The sequence below is a fragment of the Gorilla gorilla genome, chromosome 13, assembly GCF_029281585.2.
Source record: "Gorilla gorilla gorilla isolate KB3781 chromosome 13, NHGRI_mGorGor1-v2.1_pri, whole genome shotgun sequence".
Lineage (NCBI taxonomy): Eukaryota > Metazoa > Chordata > Mammalia > Primates > Hominidae > Gorilla > Gorilla gorilla.
Genome location: NC_073237.2, coordinates 129,495,885 through 129,514,841, shown reverse-complemented (window position 1 = coordinate 129,514,841; position 18,957 = coordinate 129,495,885). Strand labels below are relative to the sequence as shown.

Here is an 18,957-nt window from a genome sequence, read left to right as displayed (position 1 = left end):
GAGCTTACAAACTCCCTGCCATGGGGGGCATGAAAGGACCCTGTGGTAGGTGAATTGTGTTGTTTTGTTTTGAGACGGAGTCTTGCTCTGTCGCCCAGGCTGGAGTGCAGTGGCACGATCTCAGCTCACTGCAACCTTTACCTCCCGGGTTCAAGCGGTTCTCCCGCTTCAGCCTCCCAAGTAGCTGGGACTACAGGCGCACCACCATACCCGTCTATTTTTTGTATTTTTAGTAGAGATGGGGTTTTACCGTGTTGGCCAGGCTGGTCTCAAACTCCTGAGCTCAAGTGATCCGCCCGCCTCGGCCTCCCAAAGTGCTGGGATTACAGGCGTAAGCCACCATGCCCAGCCTTGTTTTGTTTTTTGAGACGAAGTCTTGCTCTGTCGCCTAGGCTGGAGTATGCAGTGGTGCTATCTCAGCTCACTGCAACCTCCACCTCCTGGATTTAAGCCAGTCTCCTGCCTCAGCCTCCTGAGTAGCTGGGATTACAGGCACACACCACCATGCCCAGCTAGTTTTTTTGTTTGTTTGTTTTTGAGATGGAGTCTTGCTCTGTCGCCCAGGCTGGAGTGCAGTGGCACGATCTTGGTCACTGCAACCTCTGCCTCCCAGGTTCAAGCAATTCTCTGCCTCAGCCTCCCGAGTAGCTGGGGTTACAGGCGCCGCCACCACGCCTGGCTAATTTTTGTATTTTTAGTAGAAACAGGGTTTCACCACGTTGGCCAGGCTGGTCTTGAACTCCTGACCTCATGATCCGCCTGCCTCAGCCTCCCAAAGTGCTGGGATTACAGGCGTGAGCCACTGCACCCGAGCTAGTTTTTCTGTATTTTTAGTAGATGCAGGGTTTCACCACGTTGACCAGGCTGGTCTCGAACTCCTGAGCTCAAGTGATTCACTTGCCTTGGCCTCCCAAAGTGCTGGGATTACAGGCGTGAGCCACCGCGCCCGGCCAAGGTGAAATGTTTTAATGTCCCTCCTTCCATCCATACCCGCGCTGCCCCCTCAGCCCTCCTGGCCTGTCTGTAGTTGTAGCACCTGCTCCTGCCCCATGGGCCCCATCAGCCTTCCCTGTTCTGTTTTTGCCTTCTGGAGCATTCTTATTTTCAAAAATGCATTTTACTTATTATGACCCAGGCCAAAGGTGATTTTTATGTTTTGTGTTTTTCCCTGGTCTGTCGCTGGCACTTGAATAGTGCCTGGCACCTAGTAGGTGTTCAGTAAATTCGCATGGTCTGGCTGTGTGAATATAGTTGTGCCCCGGGCCCTCTCTGTGGTCTGCAGACAGTGCAGGCTACAAACTCTGTTACTGATCCTCATCTCCTTCAGTAGAGAAATGGACATTGTTTAGAAACTCTATGGCAGTTGACATTGCTGCATCATTTCAGCTGCATTTTCCAGAAGTATCAGCTGGCCTTGAATTCAAAATAAGAACTCTGGTTCTTCCCTGCAGAGGATGCCACCTTGGGGTGCCGTTTTTTGACACGGAGCATGTGCCAGGCCCTATCTTGAGTGCTTCCCATCCCATGTTTCATTTCAGCATGCAGTCTTTTTGAGGCAGAGATGTTCCCTGTTTCTGGGCCAGAACCAAGGCTCAGCAAGGGAAAGGAACCTGCCCGGCTCACCCAGCTCCACCCAGCCAGGAAGTGACAGGACGAGGGTTTGGCCCAAGACTCCTGACACTGTAGGCCCCAGCTCCCAGCCACTGCTTGGATCCTTACAGTTAGACGTTGGGTTCCTCCTGGAGCTGGACCTGGGGGCAGGCAGGGTTGGGGAGGGGAGCTGCGGTGCCCTTGGCAGGGCTGGGTCCTGCTGGGCTCAAAGCCAATGGGAGCGGCTGGGGCAGGGCCTGGATTCTTGGATCCTCAGCTTCTTGGCAACCTGCGTGACTCAGTGGGCTGGTAATAGGGGCCGGCGGGCAGGCAGCCAGTGCAGGGGAGCCCTGCGGTGGGTGAATCAGGCAGTTGCTGAATTACTGTCCTGCCTGGGGTGGTGCCAAGCCCCAACTGCCAAAATAAGCACAGCCCCTCTTTGCCTTTCTCTCCCCACTCCAGGGTGGCCCACCTTCCACATGCCTTGGCAGGTATGTCCTGTGGCTCTGCTGCTCCTGGGAGTCCCCAGGTCTCCCTAGCCTGGAGCAGGGGAAAGGGCCTCCCCACTGGGGTGTGTAGCCTTCCACAAGTCATTCTGCGGCTCTGCCTCCCCGCCACACACAGCGGCCCTCCTGTGAACTGGAGGTCATTGAGATACTTGCACCCTGAACTTAGAAGGGCACCGTGAGGATAAAATCACCTTTGACTCTTCACGAAGAGTCATAAAGAGTCTTCCTGCTAGGAGTTTGCAGGAAGGAGTGACTGGGAGCGCAAACCTGAGAGTCAGACAGGATTGGAAGCCCTGCTCTGCTGTGTGGCTTTGGATGAGCTTTGTGCCGTCTCTGAGCTTCGTCCTCAAACTCACCTGCAAAACCTGCCTCACATATCATGATGGTGAAATGATACCCACATTGGCATGGCAGTGCGTAGTAGAAATTATCAGAGGGTTGTTGACTCTGGTTTAGGCGCCAGGTTGGAGGCAGCAGTGATCAGCAGAAATGGAAGTCAGAGTCCCCAGCCTAGGCCTCCTACAGGGGACAGACCACCCACCCCAGGGACAGGGTCCCAGCAGCGTCAAGTCTGTGTGCTGCCTGGAACAAATCTACTTGTGATCCTTAATTTGGAACAGAGTAGAGGAAAGCAAGCAGCCTTGGGGGCCGGACTTACACCCTGCCTTGGCACTAACATGCTGTGTGACATCAGGCAAGTTGTTCGCCCTCTCTGGGCCTCAGTTTTCTCAGTTTTACAACAGAGATGATGACTGTGGCTTCATCTTTCTGGCAGAGGCTGTCTGGAAAAGTGCTTTGTCCCCACTGAGGTGTGCTAAAGGCGGCGCCAGACTAGGCTCTAGGGTACGAAGGGGTGTCAGGAGTTGATCCTGCCTCCCAGGCTTCTGAAAGTGGCAAGAATTTGCCTCTGGGCTGCACGGTGACAGGTGTCAGTGATGCCCCCGTCCCTGGGAGTCTCCTAGTCAGAGCCAAAGAGGGAGGGGATGCCAGGCATAGGTGCAGCCTCCAGGGGCAGGATCTGTCTCCTGCATGAACACAGCATCACTACCTAGCAGAGCCGGCTGGGCCCGAATGTGTGTTGAGCGACTTGACGGGGCCTCAGGTTCCCAGAAGCCAGGGGGAGGGGAGCTGGAGTGTCCCCCCAGCTGGACACCGAGTCTGGCCAGCAGGTCTCTGAGTCAAGTTAGCAGCAGGAAAGAGGAGCAAAAGCCAGGCCTCGGCCTCTGCTATCTGCTTCCTGGACAGGATGTGGTGCCGAGTAAACAGCTTCGCGAGGAGTCACTGCTCTGGCTCTGAGTCACAGCTCCTAGCGACAGCTGCACAGTGTTTGTAAACAATGGGCCTCGCACCCAGCCAGGGCCTGCCCCTACCTAGAAAGGTGCCTGTGGGTTGGGTTTTGCTAGCCTGGGCTTGGGTGTGTGGCCAGGTGCATTATCCCAGGCCACCCGGCGTGCTGGGCAGAGCATCGTGGGACCACTGGCAGGTCGTGTGTCCTGGGAGAAGCCTGGGGTCAGGGTCATCGTGAGCTTCATGCACAGTAGCTGGAAATGTTTGTGCCATGTATGGCCCTCACTAGGCCCAGCTCCTGAAGGCAGCCAGAGTTGGGGTGGGGAGGCTGCAGGTGGAGCTCCTCCAACTGGCCTCATCCCCAGGCCCAGCGCCTTGGCTGTCCATGGCAGTCTTCGTTCCAGGCAGTGACAGTGATGTGGCGCATCACGTGGCGGCCTGGCCAGCAGGGAACAAAGACCCTGCTCTCCCCCAGGCTGGCGGCAGAGGCAGGGCCAGGGACCACGTGGGTGGGAGGAGGGGTGCATGGCCCTGCTGCTCCCCTCCTGCCAGCACCACCTCCTCGGGACTCCTGCATTTCTGCGTGGCAGCTGGTGCTGCTCCTCCTGCAGCCTGACTGTGTCAGCAGTCCCTCGATGGCCTTTCCAGCAAGCTCAGTGCCCACTGCCCCAGGTAGCCCTGCCCACCCTGGCTCCGAAAGGAGGAGCCCCAGGATTAGGCCCTGAGGCCAGGCTGACCTGTGCTGGAGGTGGGGGCAGGGGAGATATGGGGGTAACAGGCTTGGGAAGCTGGGCTGGAGTGGGCTATTCAAGAATAGCACAGAAAGCTTGCGTGAGAGATGCAAGGCCCTGCAGAGGGCCTGGTACCCGGGAGCTGCTTGTCCAAGCAAAGGCATTAGCTCACAAACACACCAGCAGGGTGGCCTGGTTCCCTGCCACTTCCCTGCTGGTCCCCCACCCCCACTATGAAAGTTGAGCGCTTCTGGCCAGGCACGGTGGCTCACGCCTGTAATCCCAGCATTTTGGGAGGCCGAGGCGGGCGGATCTCGACGTCAGGAGTTTGAGACCATCCTGGCCAACATGTAAAACCCCATCTCTACTAAAAATACAAAAATTAGCTGGGCGTGGTGCCGCATGCCTGTTATCCCAGCTACTCGGGAGGCTGAGACAGGAGACTCGCTTGAACCCGGGAGTCGGAGGTTGCAGTGAGCCGAGATGGCGCCACTGCACTCCAGCCTGGGTGACAAAGCGAGACTCCGTCTCAAACAAAAAAAAAAAAGAAAAAAAGAAAGTTGAGCGCTTCTTTCCAGGGCCTCTTTAAGCCCCTCACCCAACCAAACATGCGCACACTGTAGGAAACACCTTCTCGGCCACTGAGCCCTTCTACGGGGCTGGGCTGCGAGGTCACACTTTGCAGACAAGGAAACCGAGGCTCAGGGAAAGCCCTCCCCACCCCCTCAAACCACGTGGTAAGCTCCCTGTTAAACCTGGAGTGGCAGCCGAACCACACCACACAATGCCCACAGTCACATGGCCAGGCAGTCAGCAACACCGGGGTGAGAGGCCGAGGCTGGGGACAGCCTCGGATCCCTGCTCGGATACCAACCCCTGGCGCCTGGCTCACCCAGATCCTGCCTGTCTGCACAGGGCTTCTCTCCCGTTAATAGTGTGTACCCAGACAGTGACCTCTTCGCTGGTCCCCTCTCCCGGGACTGGGCCTGCCTTGCAGTACCCATCTGTGTGTGCTTCTACATCAGCAAACATTTCCAAGCTATCTGCTAGGATCCAGTTACAAGCCACACTCTGAGCACTGAGCAGACCCCGGACTGCCATCTGGACCTTGCTGTCAGGGATGGAGTCAGGCTATGGCACTCCTGGCACAGGGGCAGCATCCACCAACATTGATCAAATGTCTGTTATGTGCCTGGCACCGGGACAGGCATGTAACCCTGTGGCACCTGAACTCCTCAATCTCCGCTGGAGATGATCATTGCACATCCGCCAAGCACGGCCATGAGCCAAGCCCATGCTGAATTCTTGTGGAATCCTCCAGCGCCCTTGTGCCCATTTTATAAGGAGCAAACTGAGGCCCAGAGATGCTAAATCATTGGCCCAGGGTTCCAGAGTCCCTGGGGATCAGAATTTCAGTCCTGGGCTGACCAATTCACAGCCTGGTTGGCTCTACTGTTTCTCGAAGGTCAAGGTTGAGTCACTGTGCGCAAGAGAGGCCAGTGGTGATGCCTGACTTTCCCAGGGGACAGGGCCTTGGAGCCTGGCACAGAGGAGGAAGTGTGCCAGATGAAAAAGAACAGGGAATGGGTGGCTGGGGCAGGGATGGTGTTGCTGCATTAAGACAGGGGTGTTGGAGAAGGCTGCTCTGACTGGGGGCCGAGTCCTGAGACCAAGGGGGAAGAACATGGTTCCCAGCAGAGGACGCTGGCAGCTGGAGTTAGTAGGAGGGGGCTGTGGGCAGGTGAGGACTTGGGATTCTCTTCTGGGTGGGACAGAAATGGTGGAGGGATTTTAGTGGAGGTGACTTGTTCTGGCCACAGGGTGAGTACAGGGAGGCAGGTTTCAGGGCTCCCCTGAAACCCTCTAGCTCCATTTCTCTGATGCTCCCCCACCCCAGCCCAGCCCACCCCCACATGCCCACCCACATCCCCTGAGAGTCCCCACCCTGAGGGTGGCAGAGCTTCCAGGCTCTGAACTGTCTGCTCAGCTGGGTCCCCTAAGGCCCACAAAGCCACCGGAAGAGGATGTGAGATGCTCAGAGGAGCAGGGCTGGGAGCGAGGTGCTGCTGGGGCAGTGTCTGGGCGGGAAGCCGGGCCCCGGGGCCTGATGTGCCTGTGGGGGCACTCCACAGCCCCTGCCCACACCCTCTCCTCCCTGCCTCTGCTGTTCTGCTCCCTGCCCTGTGCCCTCCACTTGCAGCCAGGGACTGGGCATCCACCCGGCCAGGGTCCCCGGAAGGTAAGGAAGTAGCTGAGACTCTTGGCCTCTGACTTCGCCCTGGCATCTCTGGGCTTTGGGGTTGGGGCTCTGAGTGTTCTGACCCCCAGGTCAGGATGGAAGGAGCGCCTGCAAGCTTTGCAGAGCAGCTGGACAGACACTTTTCCTGTGAGATCTTGGGCAAGTCCCTGCTCTCTCTGGGGCTCAGTCTTTCCACTTATCAGACGGGTGTGTTGGATGCGTCCGATGGCTTCCAATGTCTGGTTTGCAGCAAAATGAGAAAAACAGGGACAGGGACAAGGTAGTAAGTTGTTGTATTGTTGTGGTGGTGGTGGTGGTTGTTTACAACTCCAGTAGTCACTCTAGTAAATTATTCTAAAAGCCAAATGTACTCATTTCAAGCCTGCCCTTCTTTCTGATGGCAGCCCTTTCTTGTTACCTTTGGTGGTGGTTTTTCTGAATGGTGGGAGTAGTGGTGGTAATATTATTATTTTTTACCACTCTACTTAATGAAACAAACCATTGGCAACCCCCACCCCTGCGCCCAGTTAAAATGAAATCTTGTGGCCGGGTGCGGTGGCTCACACCTGTAATCTTACCACTTTGGGAGGCCAAGGCAGGTGGATCACCTGAGGTCAAGAGTTCGAACCAGCCTGGCCAACATGCAAAACCCCATCTCTAATAAAAATACAAAAAAATTAGCCAAGTGGCTGAGTGTGGTGGCTCACGCCTGTAATCCCAGCACTTTGGGAGGCTGAGGCAGGCATATCACGAGGTCAGGAGTTCGAGACCAGCCTGGCCAATGTAGTGAAGCCCCATCTCTACTAAAAATACAAAAATTAGCCGGGTGTGGTGGCATGCGCCTGTAGTCCCAGCTACTCGGGAGGCTGAGGCAGGAGAATCGCTTGAACCCGGGAGGCAGAGGTGCAGTGAGCCGAGACCATGCCACTGCACTCCAGCCTGGGTGACAGAGTGAGACGATGTCTCAAAAAAAAAATTAGCCGAGCATGGTGGCGTGTGCCTGTAATCCCAGCTACCTGGGAGGCTGAGGCAGGAGAATCACTTGAACCGGGAGGCAGAGGTTATAGTGAGCCGAGGTCACACCACTGCACTCCAGCCTGGGCGACAGAGCGAGATTCCATCTCAGGAAAAAAAAAAAAAAAAAGAAGAAAGGAAATCTCGTGCCTGGGTGCCAGGGATGGAAGAGCTCAGGTCTAGGGGGCAGGGAAGCCTTCCAGAACAAGTGAGTGGGGGTCTCCTGCCTGCCTCCAGTGCCTCTGGCTAGACTCACATCCGCCTGGTGGCTCTGCTGACCGAACCCTGTTTTGATTTGGTTACTTGTATCTGTCACCTTTCTGGCTCTGTGTGGTGGTTTCCAGGCCCCCTACACAGGGGGAATGGGAGTGGGGACTTGGAGAATTAAGGGAGAAAGCTAGGCTAGCTTGGGGCAGCCTCTCCACTCATCGTCGGCTGGCCCACGGCCTGGTACAAGCGGGAATTCCTGGCCCTGCCTGTCACAGCAGCAGGTATGACAGCCACGCGGGTGACACCAGGCCCAGGCACTCGGGTGCTCCACTCCACTAGGGCACGCAGGCGACGAGCACACTGGCAGAGGGCCTCCCGCAGCGCCCACTCCCCACCTGGCTCTCGCCCCACCATGGCCCGGGAAGCAGGCCAGGTTTGTGCCAGGCCTGCCGTGCCCAGGGGGAGGAAGGGCTCTGTGTTCTTTGCCTGTGTCTCTGTGGTGACTGCCAGGAGAAGGGCCGTCGCCCGTCGTGCCGCTCTCCAAAGCCCAACACCTTGGCTGGCACCTCTGCCAGCACCGGCCACCACCGAGGTGAGTTTCCAGGGCAACCAGTGCCTCTGCCGGGGAAGGGCTGGGTGGGTCACCGCCGAGCCCCAGGCATGGGAGTTGCTTTCCCAGGACTCCCTTTCTTCCCTGCCAGAACTGGTTGGAGGAGTTTGGAACTCACAGGGGAGTCTTCATCTCCCATCTCGGGTATGAGAGAGGAGACTGGGGGTCTGCTCTGCTGCTGGTGCCCGTGTGCACACGCTTGGCCTCCCCAGCTGCCCCCAGCCCCACGGGTCAGTCCAGGGTGGCTGCGGGCTGTCCTGGCAGCTCCGTCCAGAGGGTGCTTCTTGTATTACCAAGGACTTCTGTGCACTGCTTCACTGTCTGCTCCCCTGAGAAGCCTGAGAGCCTGGTGCTATGACGGTTACTGTCCCCATTTTACTGATGGAGAAACTGAGGCCTCCTGGGGGAGGTGAAACTAAGGCTAGGAAGACACAGAGCAGGCACTGGAACCTGAATCTGCACTCCAGATCTTAAAAGAGTTCCCCAAACCCACAGGAAAGAATGGCCCCTTGGGGCTGGCTCATCCCAAGGCCCCCTGTGCTGTGACATTTCCAGCTGGCACTTTGTGGAGCATTTCCAAGGAGTCCGGGGCCAGGATGGCGGCTGACCACCCTCCAGGAGGGGAGATCATGGACGCCGGGGCCCCTCGGGGTGTGATGTGCCCCACCTATCACAGCTGTGGGATAGACGTCTCTGCCTTGTGATCAGGGCCCCTGGGCTTGGGGACAGGTACTAGGCTGAGACTATGGGACCCTCTGGGCCTTTGGTCCCTTCCTCAGCCAGGTGTGCCCAGCGCCCTCCCCAGCCCCTCTGCGCCCTGTCTCCTCGCTTCCGTCTGCCTGCTGCCTCCCTCTCCCGCTGTGGTCCTCCGGCTCACTTTTGGGTCTTCGGTTCAGTTTCCCTCTATGTCTTCCTCTCTCCTCTGCTTCCCTCCACTTCGGCCTGTCACATGTTGAATTGGTGGCCCCTCGGGGGTGGCAGTGACTCCTCACGGTGCCAGGCAGCGAGCACTGCAGGAGTGGGGGACAGCTGTCCGAGCAGCCCCTGATTTGCAGCCCATGGATGCATTTATCACGTTTGTTCCTCTGCATGCCTCCCCCTCAATATGCCGGGGGTATACCCATTTCCAGGGGATGACAGCAGGGCCCCACAGCGAGCCCCAGGCTGATCCGGAGCCCTCTGCATCCCCGTCCAGGGCCGTTTCCACTGCTCCCGGCATCGGCACACCTTGTTCCGGTTGTGCTGGGACAGCAGCGCCCTGTGAGGTCAGAGGGTTGCTGTCACATCTGCCACCCAGTGTGGTCTCCTGGAGATTTCAGTGGTTCGGTGCTTCGCTTCTCACCTGGCCAGCTCTGAGTTCAGCCTCTCGCCTGTGGGGACCCCTGCATCCTGGGGGCAGAAGGAGGAGGAAGAAGCCACCAGAGGTTGCCAGGAACCCAGCGGCAGGGGAGGTGGGGCTGAGCCAGGCCCGCCCGCTGTGCCGGGAGTTCCCACGCGTGGTCCAGCTGCGTCACCTCCTGCCAAGGTGTGTGCTCACCCGCCCACAGAGGGCCACCCCAGGACCTAGGCAGGCTAGGAATGGTGACGTCAGTGTTGGGAAATGACCAAGGAGCGTGTCCAGGCCTCACCCTTTTCATGTCCTCCCCAGGCTCTAAATATAGATCACAAGAGACAGAAAGGGGTCAGTGACCTCCACCTGCCCAACAGGAGGTGACAGGTTTTCCACCAGGGCCTGACCTGAGTCAGGGTACCTGGCTGCCATTCCTCCCGGCCTTGGCCAAGCCCAGGTTGGAAAAGGTGATGGCCAAAGGCCACAGTCACCCAGACACTGCCCTGTGCCCAGTTCCCGCTCTGAACTGCTGTGTGTCCGGCAGCCCCCAGAACTGCACCCCAGGCCCAAAGCCCACTGTCTGGGGCCCTGCATTAAGGCAGGCCTGGGTCCCGACTTGAAGGTCCACAGGGGCAGCTTTTATGATCTGCCTCTCAGGTACCGGCCAAGGATGTACTGGCCAAGGAATGGGTGGAAGGAGGGACGCACCAGCCAGACAGAAGGGGCGGCATGAAGAAGGAGCTGCAGCAGTTCTGCTGAGAGGGAATCTGGAGTGGGGAGCTGGGGCCACACCAAGCCAGTGGTCTTCTGCCTGAGGGCAGTGGGGGGCTTTGCGGGATCAAGACCCCACTGGCCGCGGTGTCTGGGTATGGGAGCAGGGAGAAGAGGGACCACAGAGATTCAGCCTGAACACACCTTTTCCCTAAACGAGACAGCTGCTCAGGGGCCGGAGAGTGACGTAAGATGCCCAGGGAATCTCTCCTCGCCTCCGTCTGCCTGCTGCCTCCCTCTCCCGCTGTCCCTCGCTGTGGTCCTCAGGCTCACTCTTGGTTCTTGGGCTCAGTTTCCATCTGTGTGTCCCCCTCTGTCTCTTCCTCCTCTGCTTCCCTCCACTTCGGGTTGTCACATGTTGAATTGGTGGCCCCTCTGGGGTGGCAGTGACTCCCCAGGGTGTCGGGCACTGGGCACTGCAGGAGTGGGGGACAGTTGTCAGAGCGATCCCCACACATGCCCTGACTACAGGGGGCAGCTGCAGTCAGCTTCCGGCGGCACTTGGGAACACAGACCCGGTGTGGTCAGGTCACCCAGAGTTACAGGAGAAGAGGGAAATGTGGATTTTTATGTGAAGTCACCTGACCTTTTACTGTTGGCTTAAAATTTTAAAAACACTTCGCAAGCCAAACAAAACACATGCGTGGGCGGGATCTGGCTGCCAGCTGTCAGTTCACAGCCTGCCTTTTAAAGTTCCTCTGCAAGCAGTGTCCTGACTTCCGAAAGGTCTGTGCAGCCGCGCTCTCCAGGGGCTTGTGGTTGTAGCCCCCAAGGAAAGGCAGGTGCACGTCCCGGGGGGAGGTTGGGAACCTGGGAAGGCTAAGTGGGGGTGTGGGGGGGGGCGTGAGCTGGGGCAGGAGGGAGGAAGGGACCGATGCCGATTCATAAGAACCCCCCACTTCCGGGCGCTGCTTAGTGCTCTCGAGAGTCCTTAGTTCCTCCCAGCAGAGGCTCCAACCGCCAAGCACAGGGTTGTCATTGGCCTTGAGTGTCAAACCCACCCAAGTTCACCTGGACTGCCCCCAGCCACCTCTGACAGCCCCACGTGGGCATCCGGACTCGGGTTCTAGCTGCCCACAGCCTTAGTCTCCACAGCAGAGCCCCCAACCCCTTTTGTAGTAAAGATGCCATCAGTGACCCCTGTGCCCACAGAGAGTAATACAGGAAATGGTGAGCCTGGCAGGAGTCACTGCCCGGCGTCAGAAGTTTGTAGCCCTCTCTGGAGGACTGCTGGGAGCCTCAGAGGCATCAGAGGGTGAGTCTCAGGCTGTGTCCTTTTTCTTCTCTTTTTTTGAGACGGAGTCTCGCTTTGTCGCCCAGGTTGGACTGCGGTGGTGCAATCTCGGCTCACTGCAACCTCCACCTCCCAGGTTCAAGCGATTCTCCTGCTTCAGCCTCCCAAGTAGCTGGGATTACAGGCATGCGTCACCATGCCAGGCTAATTTTTTTGTATTTTTAGTAGAGACGAGGTTTTACCACATTGGCCAGGCTGGTCTTGAACTCCTGACCTCAAGTGATCCACCCAGCTCAACCTCCCAAAGTGCTGGGATTACAGGCGTGAGCCACTGCATCTGGCCATTTTTCTTCTTATAACTTTTATTATGGATAATTCTAAATAGACACAAAAATAGAGAAAATGGCATAAAGACCCCCAGCTTTCACGACCATCGGTGCAGGGCCACTCTTGTTCACCTCTCATTGCCCACTCCCTGCCCGCCCCTGGAGATGTTTACATGAATCCCAGGCATGTGATGCCATCCACAGATAGCCCAAGATGTAACTCTACTAGTGACGGCAACACCATTCTCACACCTAAAAAGATGTCTAATGTCATCCAATATGCAGCAGTGTTCAGACAATCCACATGTCTTATAGTTGTTTTTTTAAACAGTTGTCTTGCTGACATCATGATCCAAAATCCACACATTGCATTTGTTAGATGTCTCTGACCCTTCTTTTAGTCTAGTTTCCCCTTTCTTTTTCCTCCACAATGTATTTGTTGAAGAAACTGGGTTGTTTGTCCCGTAGAGGTTCCCACAGCCTGGATTTGTGGATTGCACCCTTGTGGTGTGTTGAACATGTTCCTCTGTCCCCTGTAATCCCACAGATGGCAGTTATATGCAGAGGCCTGCCTTGATTTAGGTTTGGGTTTTGAGGAGAACACTGTGAGTGGTGCTGTGTTCCTCCACTGGTGACACACGCCGTCCCAGGATGGCCTTGCCCTTGGTTGGGGTGTCCCCACAGCTTGCAGGAGGCACAGGAGGCCTCAGGAGAGGGTCTTGCATGCAGGAGGCGTCCCATGAACGCCAACCCCAGTTTCTAACAGTGTGGGGCAGAGTCAGGCCCGCCCGATCTGAGGGCATTGGGCAACACATCCTGTGCAGGGAACTTTATCTGTGCATTCATTAGGGGGGCATGTGTATCTGTGTTTCTGTCTCTATGTGTGTGTATCTGTGTCTGTGTCTCTATGTCTGTGTGTGTGTGTGTCTGTGTCTATCTCAAACTTGTTTTTTCCCTTTTTGTGGAGAATGGGGTCTTGCTATGTTGCCCAGGCTGGTCTCCAATTTCTGGGCTCAAGAAATCCTGCCTCTGCCTCCCTAAGCTCTGGGTTACAGGCATGAGCCACCACACCCAGCCTCTGTGTCTGTCTCTATGTCTCTGAGTAGGTATGTCTCTGTCTGTGTGTCTCTATCTCTGCGTGTGTGTCTCTGTTCCAATGTATCTGTGTGTGTCTCCATCTCTAAATGTGTGTGCCTGTGTCTGTCCCTGTGCGTCTGTGTCTCTGTGTCTGTCTGTGTGTGTGTGTGTGTGTGTGTGTGTGTGCCTGTGTCTCTGTGTGTGTGTGCCTGTGTCTCTGTCTCTATGTGTCTCTGTGGGTCTGTGTGTGTGTGTCTGTGTCTCTGTCTCTATGTATGTGTCTCTGTCTGTGCATCTCTGTGTATCTTTGTGTCTCTGTGTGTGTGTGTGTGTCTGTGTCTGTGTCTCTATGTGTGTGTCTCTGTGTGTGCATCTCTGTGTATCTTTGTGTCTGTGTCTGTGTGTGTGTGTCTGTGTCTGTGTCTCTATGTGTGTGTCTCTGTGTGTGCATCTCTGTGTATCTTTGTGTCTGTCTGTGTCTGTGTGTGTGTGTCTCATTACAGCCAGAGCAGTGATCAGGCTTCCCAGAAGTTGGGAGGGGAGTCCCAAAGGTAGGGGAACAAGGCAGGAAGAGGAACTTTGTAAAAACAGACACCGGCCAGAGGGACTGGCTAAGTAATGCCCTCCCCCGCCCTGGCTCCTGTAGATGATATAGTCAGATGGGAGGGAGCCAGGCCAGCCGCGTTGGGGGATTTAGTGTGATGAATTCTTTACTCTTCATCTCTCCAGCCTCCTTCGGGCCACCCCTCGCCCCAGCACCCAGGACCTTCAAGGCCAGAATAGTGGTGATTCCTCTATGTCCTCATGAGTCACTTGTCCTTCTGGGCTATAAAACGGGTGGGCGCTTGTTCCCAGGCCCATCACTCAGCGAAGGAGATAAAGAGAGCAGAGGAGATAAAGTCAGTGGCAGGCAGCTTCTGGACTTTCAGTTTCTGGAGGCATTGGGAGCTTGGCCCCAGAAGAAAGGGATGGGAGGAGGAGCTTAGGGCCAGAGGGCAATGTCTCGGTCACCTCTTTGTGGCCCTGTGGGGACCTCCTGCCTCTAAATACGCCTCACCCACATTACCCTCCCTGGCCAAATGGCTTGGAGGCTTCCTAAACAGCCTCTAGGGATCTCCATCCCAAATCAAATCTACCCATCTTGCTGCTTAAAAAAAAACAAAAAAACAAAAACAGGCTGGGCGTAGTGCTCCTGCCTATAATCCCAGCTCTTTGGGAGGCCGAGGCGAGCGGTTCACTTGAGGTCAGAAGTTCAAGATCAGCCTGACCAACATGGTGAAACCCTGTCTCTACGAAAAATACAGAACTAGCTGGGCATGGTGGCGGGTGCCTGTAATCCCAGCTCCTCGAGAGGCTGAGGCAGGAAAATCACTTGAACCCAAGAGGCGGAGGCTGCAGTGAGCCGAGATCACACCACTGCACTCCAGCCTGGGTGACAGAGTGAGACTGTCTCAAAAACAAAATCAAAAACAGCATTTATCACATACAGCTGATTATTAAAATACTGATTTTAGAAATTAGAAATTCAGAGAAGTAAAATGAAAACCAGTATAGCTTCCACCCAGCTGCAACTTACCACCATAATTTTTGTGAAGTAGGCCCTTCTAGTCGTGCGCACATGGGGGTCTTGTTCTGAACGGATGACCTGCCACCTCACTCCAGTCACAGTGGAAGTGTTTCGTGGGTGTCTGAGGATTGGCACTTGGGAAGGGGGCAAGATGTGCTCGTGGAATGTGCTGTCTGGTCCCGCCCTCTCAGTTTACAGATGGAGAAACTGAGGCCCAATGGTAGGGACCAGACCTGGGGAGGTTGGCATGGCCAGGGCTGCTGGCAGCAATTGCTGGCCTCCGTGAAGACTGAAGGCTGAGGCCAGGGCAGGCCCAGTGATGGGTGAGGCATGAGGAAGGGTCCCATTCATTCATTCATTCTCCTGGCCCTGCTGTTAAGCCCCAGGCTGTCTTCCTTCCTCACTGGCTTCCAGAAAGAGTAGTTGAGGATCTCCCTGTCCCTACTTCCCCTTCAGCCCCAGCAGCCCCACTTCCACCCTGAGACCAGGGATGTCCAAGCGACAAGCAGCCCCAGCTGACAGGCCACGCAGCCATGTGCTCTGCCCAGCGTTGTCACTCTTGATGCCTTCCTCCTTGTCAGATGCCTCTCAGCCCCAACCTTGGTGCCTCCCGCTCTCCCCCACCTCCCTGGCTTCCCCTCCTCTGAGGGTGTCTGTAAGGGGATAGTGTGGGGCTTTGCCCCAAAAATGGTAGGGCCCCACTCTCTGACCCTTTCCCCCACTGCACACACAGCCCCACACTCAGGATTTCCAATTGCACTGACAGGGTCACTGAACACATGGTCAGCCTCTCCAAACTCCGCCTGAGCCTGTAGTCAGGTGCAGGTGCTGAGTGCTGAGTGCTTTATGTCCATTACGTAATGTCATCCTCCCCACAACTGTTTGAGGAAGTCATTTTCACTACCCGGATTTTCCAGATGAAGAAACAGTGAGGCTCAGAGGGGTTAAGCAACTTGTGGAAGGCCACAGAGTTGGGGAGAGGCTTCGCTGGAATTCGGGGTAGCTGACTCCAGGGCGGCTTCCCCACACATCATCAGCACGTACACATTTCAGCCCTACGCAACACACGCACTGCAGCAGCGTGACACGCAAACGGTGCCTAACCGGGGTACCCAAGGCCCCACGACACACGTGACGGCCGGTCCTCCGGGAGACCCAGTCAACGCGCACCCCTCGACCTCCCCGGCCCCGCCCTCTTTGTTCAGACCCCGCCCCTCCGGGCTCCCGGTCCCGCCCCGAGTCTGACCTCGGCGAGGGCGGGGCCGCGGGCGCGCGCACGCACGCGTCCCTCGGACTCTCCGGTTCCGCCCCTCCCTGGCCCCACCCTCTTCCCCCTCCGGCCCCGCCCCCAGCCTGACATCAGCAGAGCCGGGCCGCGGGCTCACAGCGGTGGCAAAGCCCAGCCGCGCGGGCCGCGCCGCCGCCCCCGCCGCGCGCCGGGCCGGCCCCGCGCCCGCGCTGCCTCGGGTCCCGCGGCCCGGCCCCCGCCGCGAGCCTTCCATGGTGCAGCGCATGTGGGCCGAGGCGGCCGGGCCTGCTGGCGGCGCCGAGCCGCTGTTTCCGGGCTCCCGGCGGAGCCGCAGCGTGTGGGACGCCGTGCGCCTGGAGGTGGGCGTCCCCGACAGCTGCCCGGTGGTGCTGCACAGCTTCACGCAGCTAGACCCCGACCTGCCGCGCCCGGAGGTGGGTGAGCTGGGGCGGTCGGGCGGGGGGTGCGTCGGAGCCTCCCCACCCGCGGCAGAGCTGGGCAGGTCGGGGCGAGCCCCGGACGGGGCCGGGCGATCCCAGCGGGCCGCCTCCCTCCTCTCTCCTCCATAGGTGGGGGTCGGGGCCTTCTGCAGAAATCAGCCAGCAGGGTGGGCAGTGGGGGCTCGTCGCGCCCCGTCCAACAGTAGGGACCACGGCTGGGGTTTTGCCCCCCTCAATACCGTCCCAGGGCTTGCTGCCACCAAGGCCCCTGCAGCCCAGGTGGACCTTTTTCTGCGGAACTGTCCCTGTTTACATCGGTGGCCTGTGCCTTATTTCACTCAGTTCCCACCCAGGGCCCGCAGCGCGTCGTTAGCCTTTACGATGCAGGTGTGGAACAAGTGGTCGGGAAGGCCAAATCCTAGAATCCTCAGAGGTGATGAGACCATAGGGGCCTTCCAGACAGACCCTACTTGGGGCAGATGTGGATCTGGTGACCGGGGACATCGGGGCTGCTCAGAGCCGGGTGGGGGGGGGGGGGTCGGGGGATGGGGTGGAGCAGCAGGCCTCCAACACGTGGGACCAGATGTCCTGGTGGTGAGGGGAGCAGGGTGGCCCAGGCCTAGGGCGGGCAAGACTTGTTTCTGCTTAACTGGAAAGAGTGCCAACACCCTGAATCGGTAAGGACTGGGTAGGATTCAGAGAAGGGAGAGGTGTACCTGTGATGGATGGAGGGGAGGGTGACTAGGTGAGGGCGGGGGCTTGTTTCTCGTGTGCCCTGGGTCTCTGGGTGGTGCCATCTGCCTCCTACCTGACTGCTCCTGACTACACAGCAGAGGGAGTGGAATCCAGAGACGCCCCTCTCGCCCTGCTCTGCCTGGGCACAGGGCCTGCACAGAGGCCATCCCTGGATCGGGCGCTCAGGGCCCATCAGAGCTTTGGCTGGGCTGCAGCCTTCACAGTGAACCTCCTGAGTCCCCGTGCGGCATCGTGTCGCCTTGGTGCGTCTCCAGTCGCTTCATGGCTTTAGACTGTGGCGCGTTGTTATTGCTGGCGATTGTTAGCCTGAGTCTCGTGCCTCTTGGTGTCCCGGTACCTAGACAGGGCCTGGATGAGACTTGTTTCTCCGCCCAGTGTTGGGCAGAGCTCTTCGTGGGGGAGCACCCCACGCCTGAGAGACCCTTTCCTCCTGAGCTTGGCAGATGGCCGGACCAGACGTGTTCCCTCAACCCTCATCTATCCAGGGCTCTGGTCCTCATTGGCGGCTGGAGAGGGACCCCTGGGAGGGTGGGGGTGGGAGGCTGACACCAGCCCAGCGCTCATCTGGCTTTCATTACCTCTGGCAGCAGCTCGGGCTTTGTGTGCTGGGAGGGTCCGGCCGAGCGCTCACAGGGGCCATGCAGGTTCCCTCTCTCCGTCCCTGAGGAACTGAGGGAGAGGCAGAGCTGAGCCCCACCCCTGCCTCGGGGTCTTGTCTTCCCTCTCTCTGGCCCTGGCGCTCCTCGCCCAGCCTCAGCACTGAGATCCAGACCTCGACTGCTATTTAGAAATCAAAGGGGAAGCTTCTGGCTGGGTCAGGAAAACCAGGATCCTGGCAGGAGAGGAGGCCACTGCCGGAAACTGAACACAATGACCATTTACCAAGGGCCCAAGGGAGGGGGCGGGGAAGTCCCTGTCCCTCCTGCCAACACCCCCCATCCTGGGGCTGGTTTCCTGGTGGCTATGTGGCCTGCCAGAGCTGACGCTGCGCACTTGGTCCCTGTCCTCTCTGGAAACCACCAGACAGTTTCTGCCTTCCCTCGCATCCCTGTTTCCCTACCTAGCTTCCACCCGGTGCTTCCCTCTGGGCTGCCAGATGTCCTCACATCTGGGCTTCCGCTTATCTTCCCGATTCTAAGCCAAGCCACCAATGACCCAGCTTGGCCTGCACAGTTCTTGCTTTCTGGAGGTGACCTGGTCCGTGCCCCCATCTCTGGACAGGCTGTTGCTTTGGCCAGACAAAAAATGCAGGTTGTGGGCCACCCCCTCACTTCATCTGCCTTAGACCAACCCTACAGAGTAGGTGCCAACACCACCTTCTAGGAAGCTAGGGGGTCAGAGAAGGGAAGTCTCTGACCTAAACACCCGTGCAGCCAGCAAGGGCTACAGCCAGGATTTAAGCATGGGCTATGTTCTCCGTGGCACCTACTGTGTGCAGGAGCCACCAGGAATCAGAGGAAGCCCAGGCAGCCCAGAAGCCCTGAGGTCAGGTGAGCAGTAGGGAAGCTTATGGCTCAGGGGAAGGCAAAAGTGCTTTGGGCCACAGGACGCTGGGGAGAGCTACCTGGAGGAAGCAAGCCCAGAACTGGACCCCACAGGTTTAAAATAACAGCTAATAAGAGCCAGCAGGTTTTGGGGAGGTCCTTGGCTAAGTAATTTGCATCATCTCCTTTTGGGGTCAAGACTGTTAAGAGCTCACTTGACAGATAAAGTCACTGAGGCAACAGAGGTGAATTAGATTGCACAGAGTGACCAAGCTGGTCAGTGGCAGGGCCAGGATTCTGACCCAAGGCCCGAGGGCAGTTGCAGGTGGGCTGGAGTGAAGAGGGCTTCTCTGTATTCACAGGGAGCATCTCCCTTCAGCCTCCCACGTCTTCCCACTGTTTGATCTCTTGATCACACTGTGTGCAGGTCTTCGGTTTAATCCCCAGGGCTCATGAGCACTTTGGCACTGAAGACCCCAAGACAAAGGGCCTGTCCCTGTGTGGGTGTGTGTCCCTGCATGCATCTGTACAGA

General features: G+C 57.6%; 1 protein-coding gene across 7 annotated transcripts in view; it reads left to right on the top strand.

Annotated features, from left to right (window-relative positions):
- RALGDS (ral guanine nucleotide dissociation stimulator) overlaps positions 1–18,957 on the top strand; it is a 51,350-nt gene that overhangs the window by 11,976 nt on the left and 20,417 nt on the right. For 2 of the 7 annotated variants that reach the window (XM_004048796.5, XM_004048795.5), the window contains exon 1: positions 15,877–16,178. The exons of 2 other annotated variants lie outside the window; for them this stretch is intronic. In XM_004048796.5, coding sequence (XP_004048844.4) covers positions 15,996–16,178 — 183 coding nt within the window. In that variant the 5' untranslated portion in view covers positions 15,877–15,995. Of the gene's footprint in view, positions 1–6,209; positions 6,357–7,513; positions 8,173–15,876; positions 16,179–18,957 lie in introns of those variants that run through there. 3 more of the 7 variants (XM_004048797.4, XM_004048798.4, XM_055351441.2) reach the window with 3 other exon arrangements.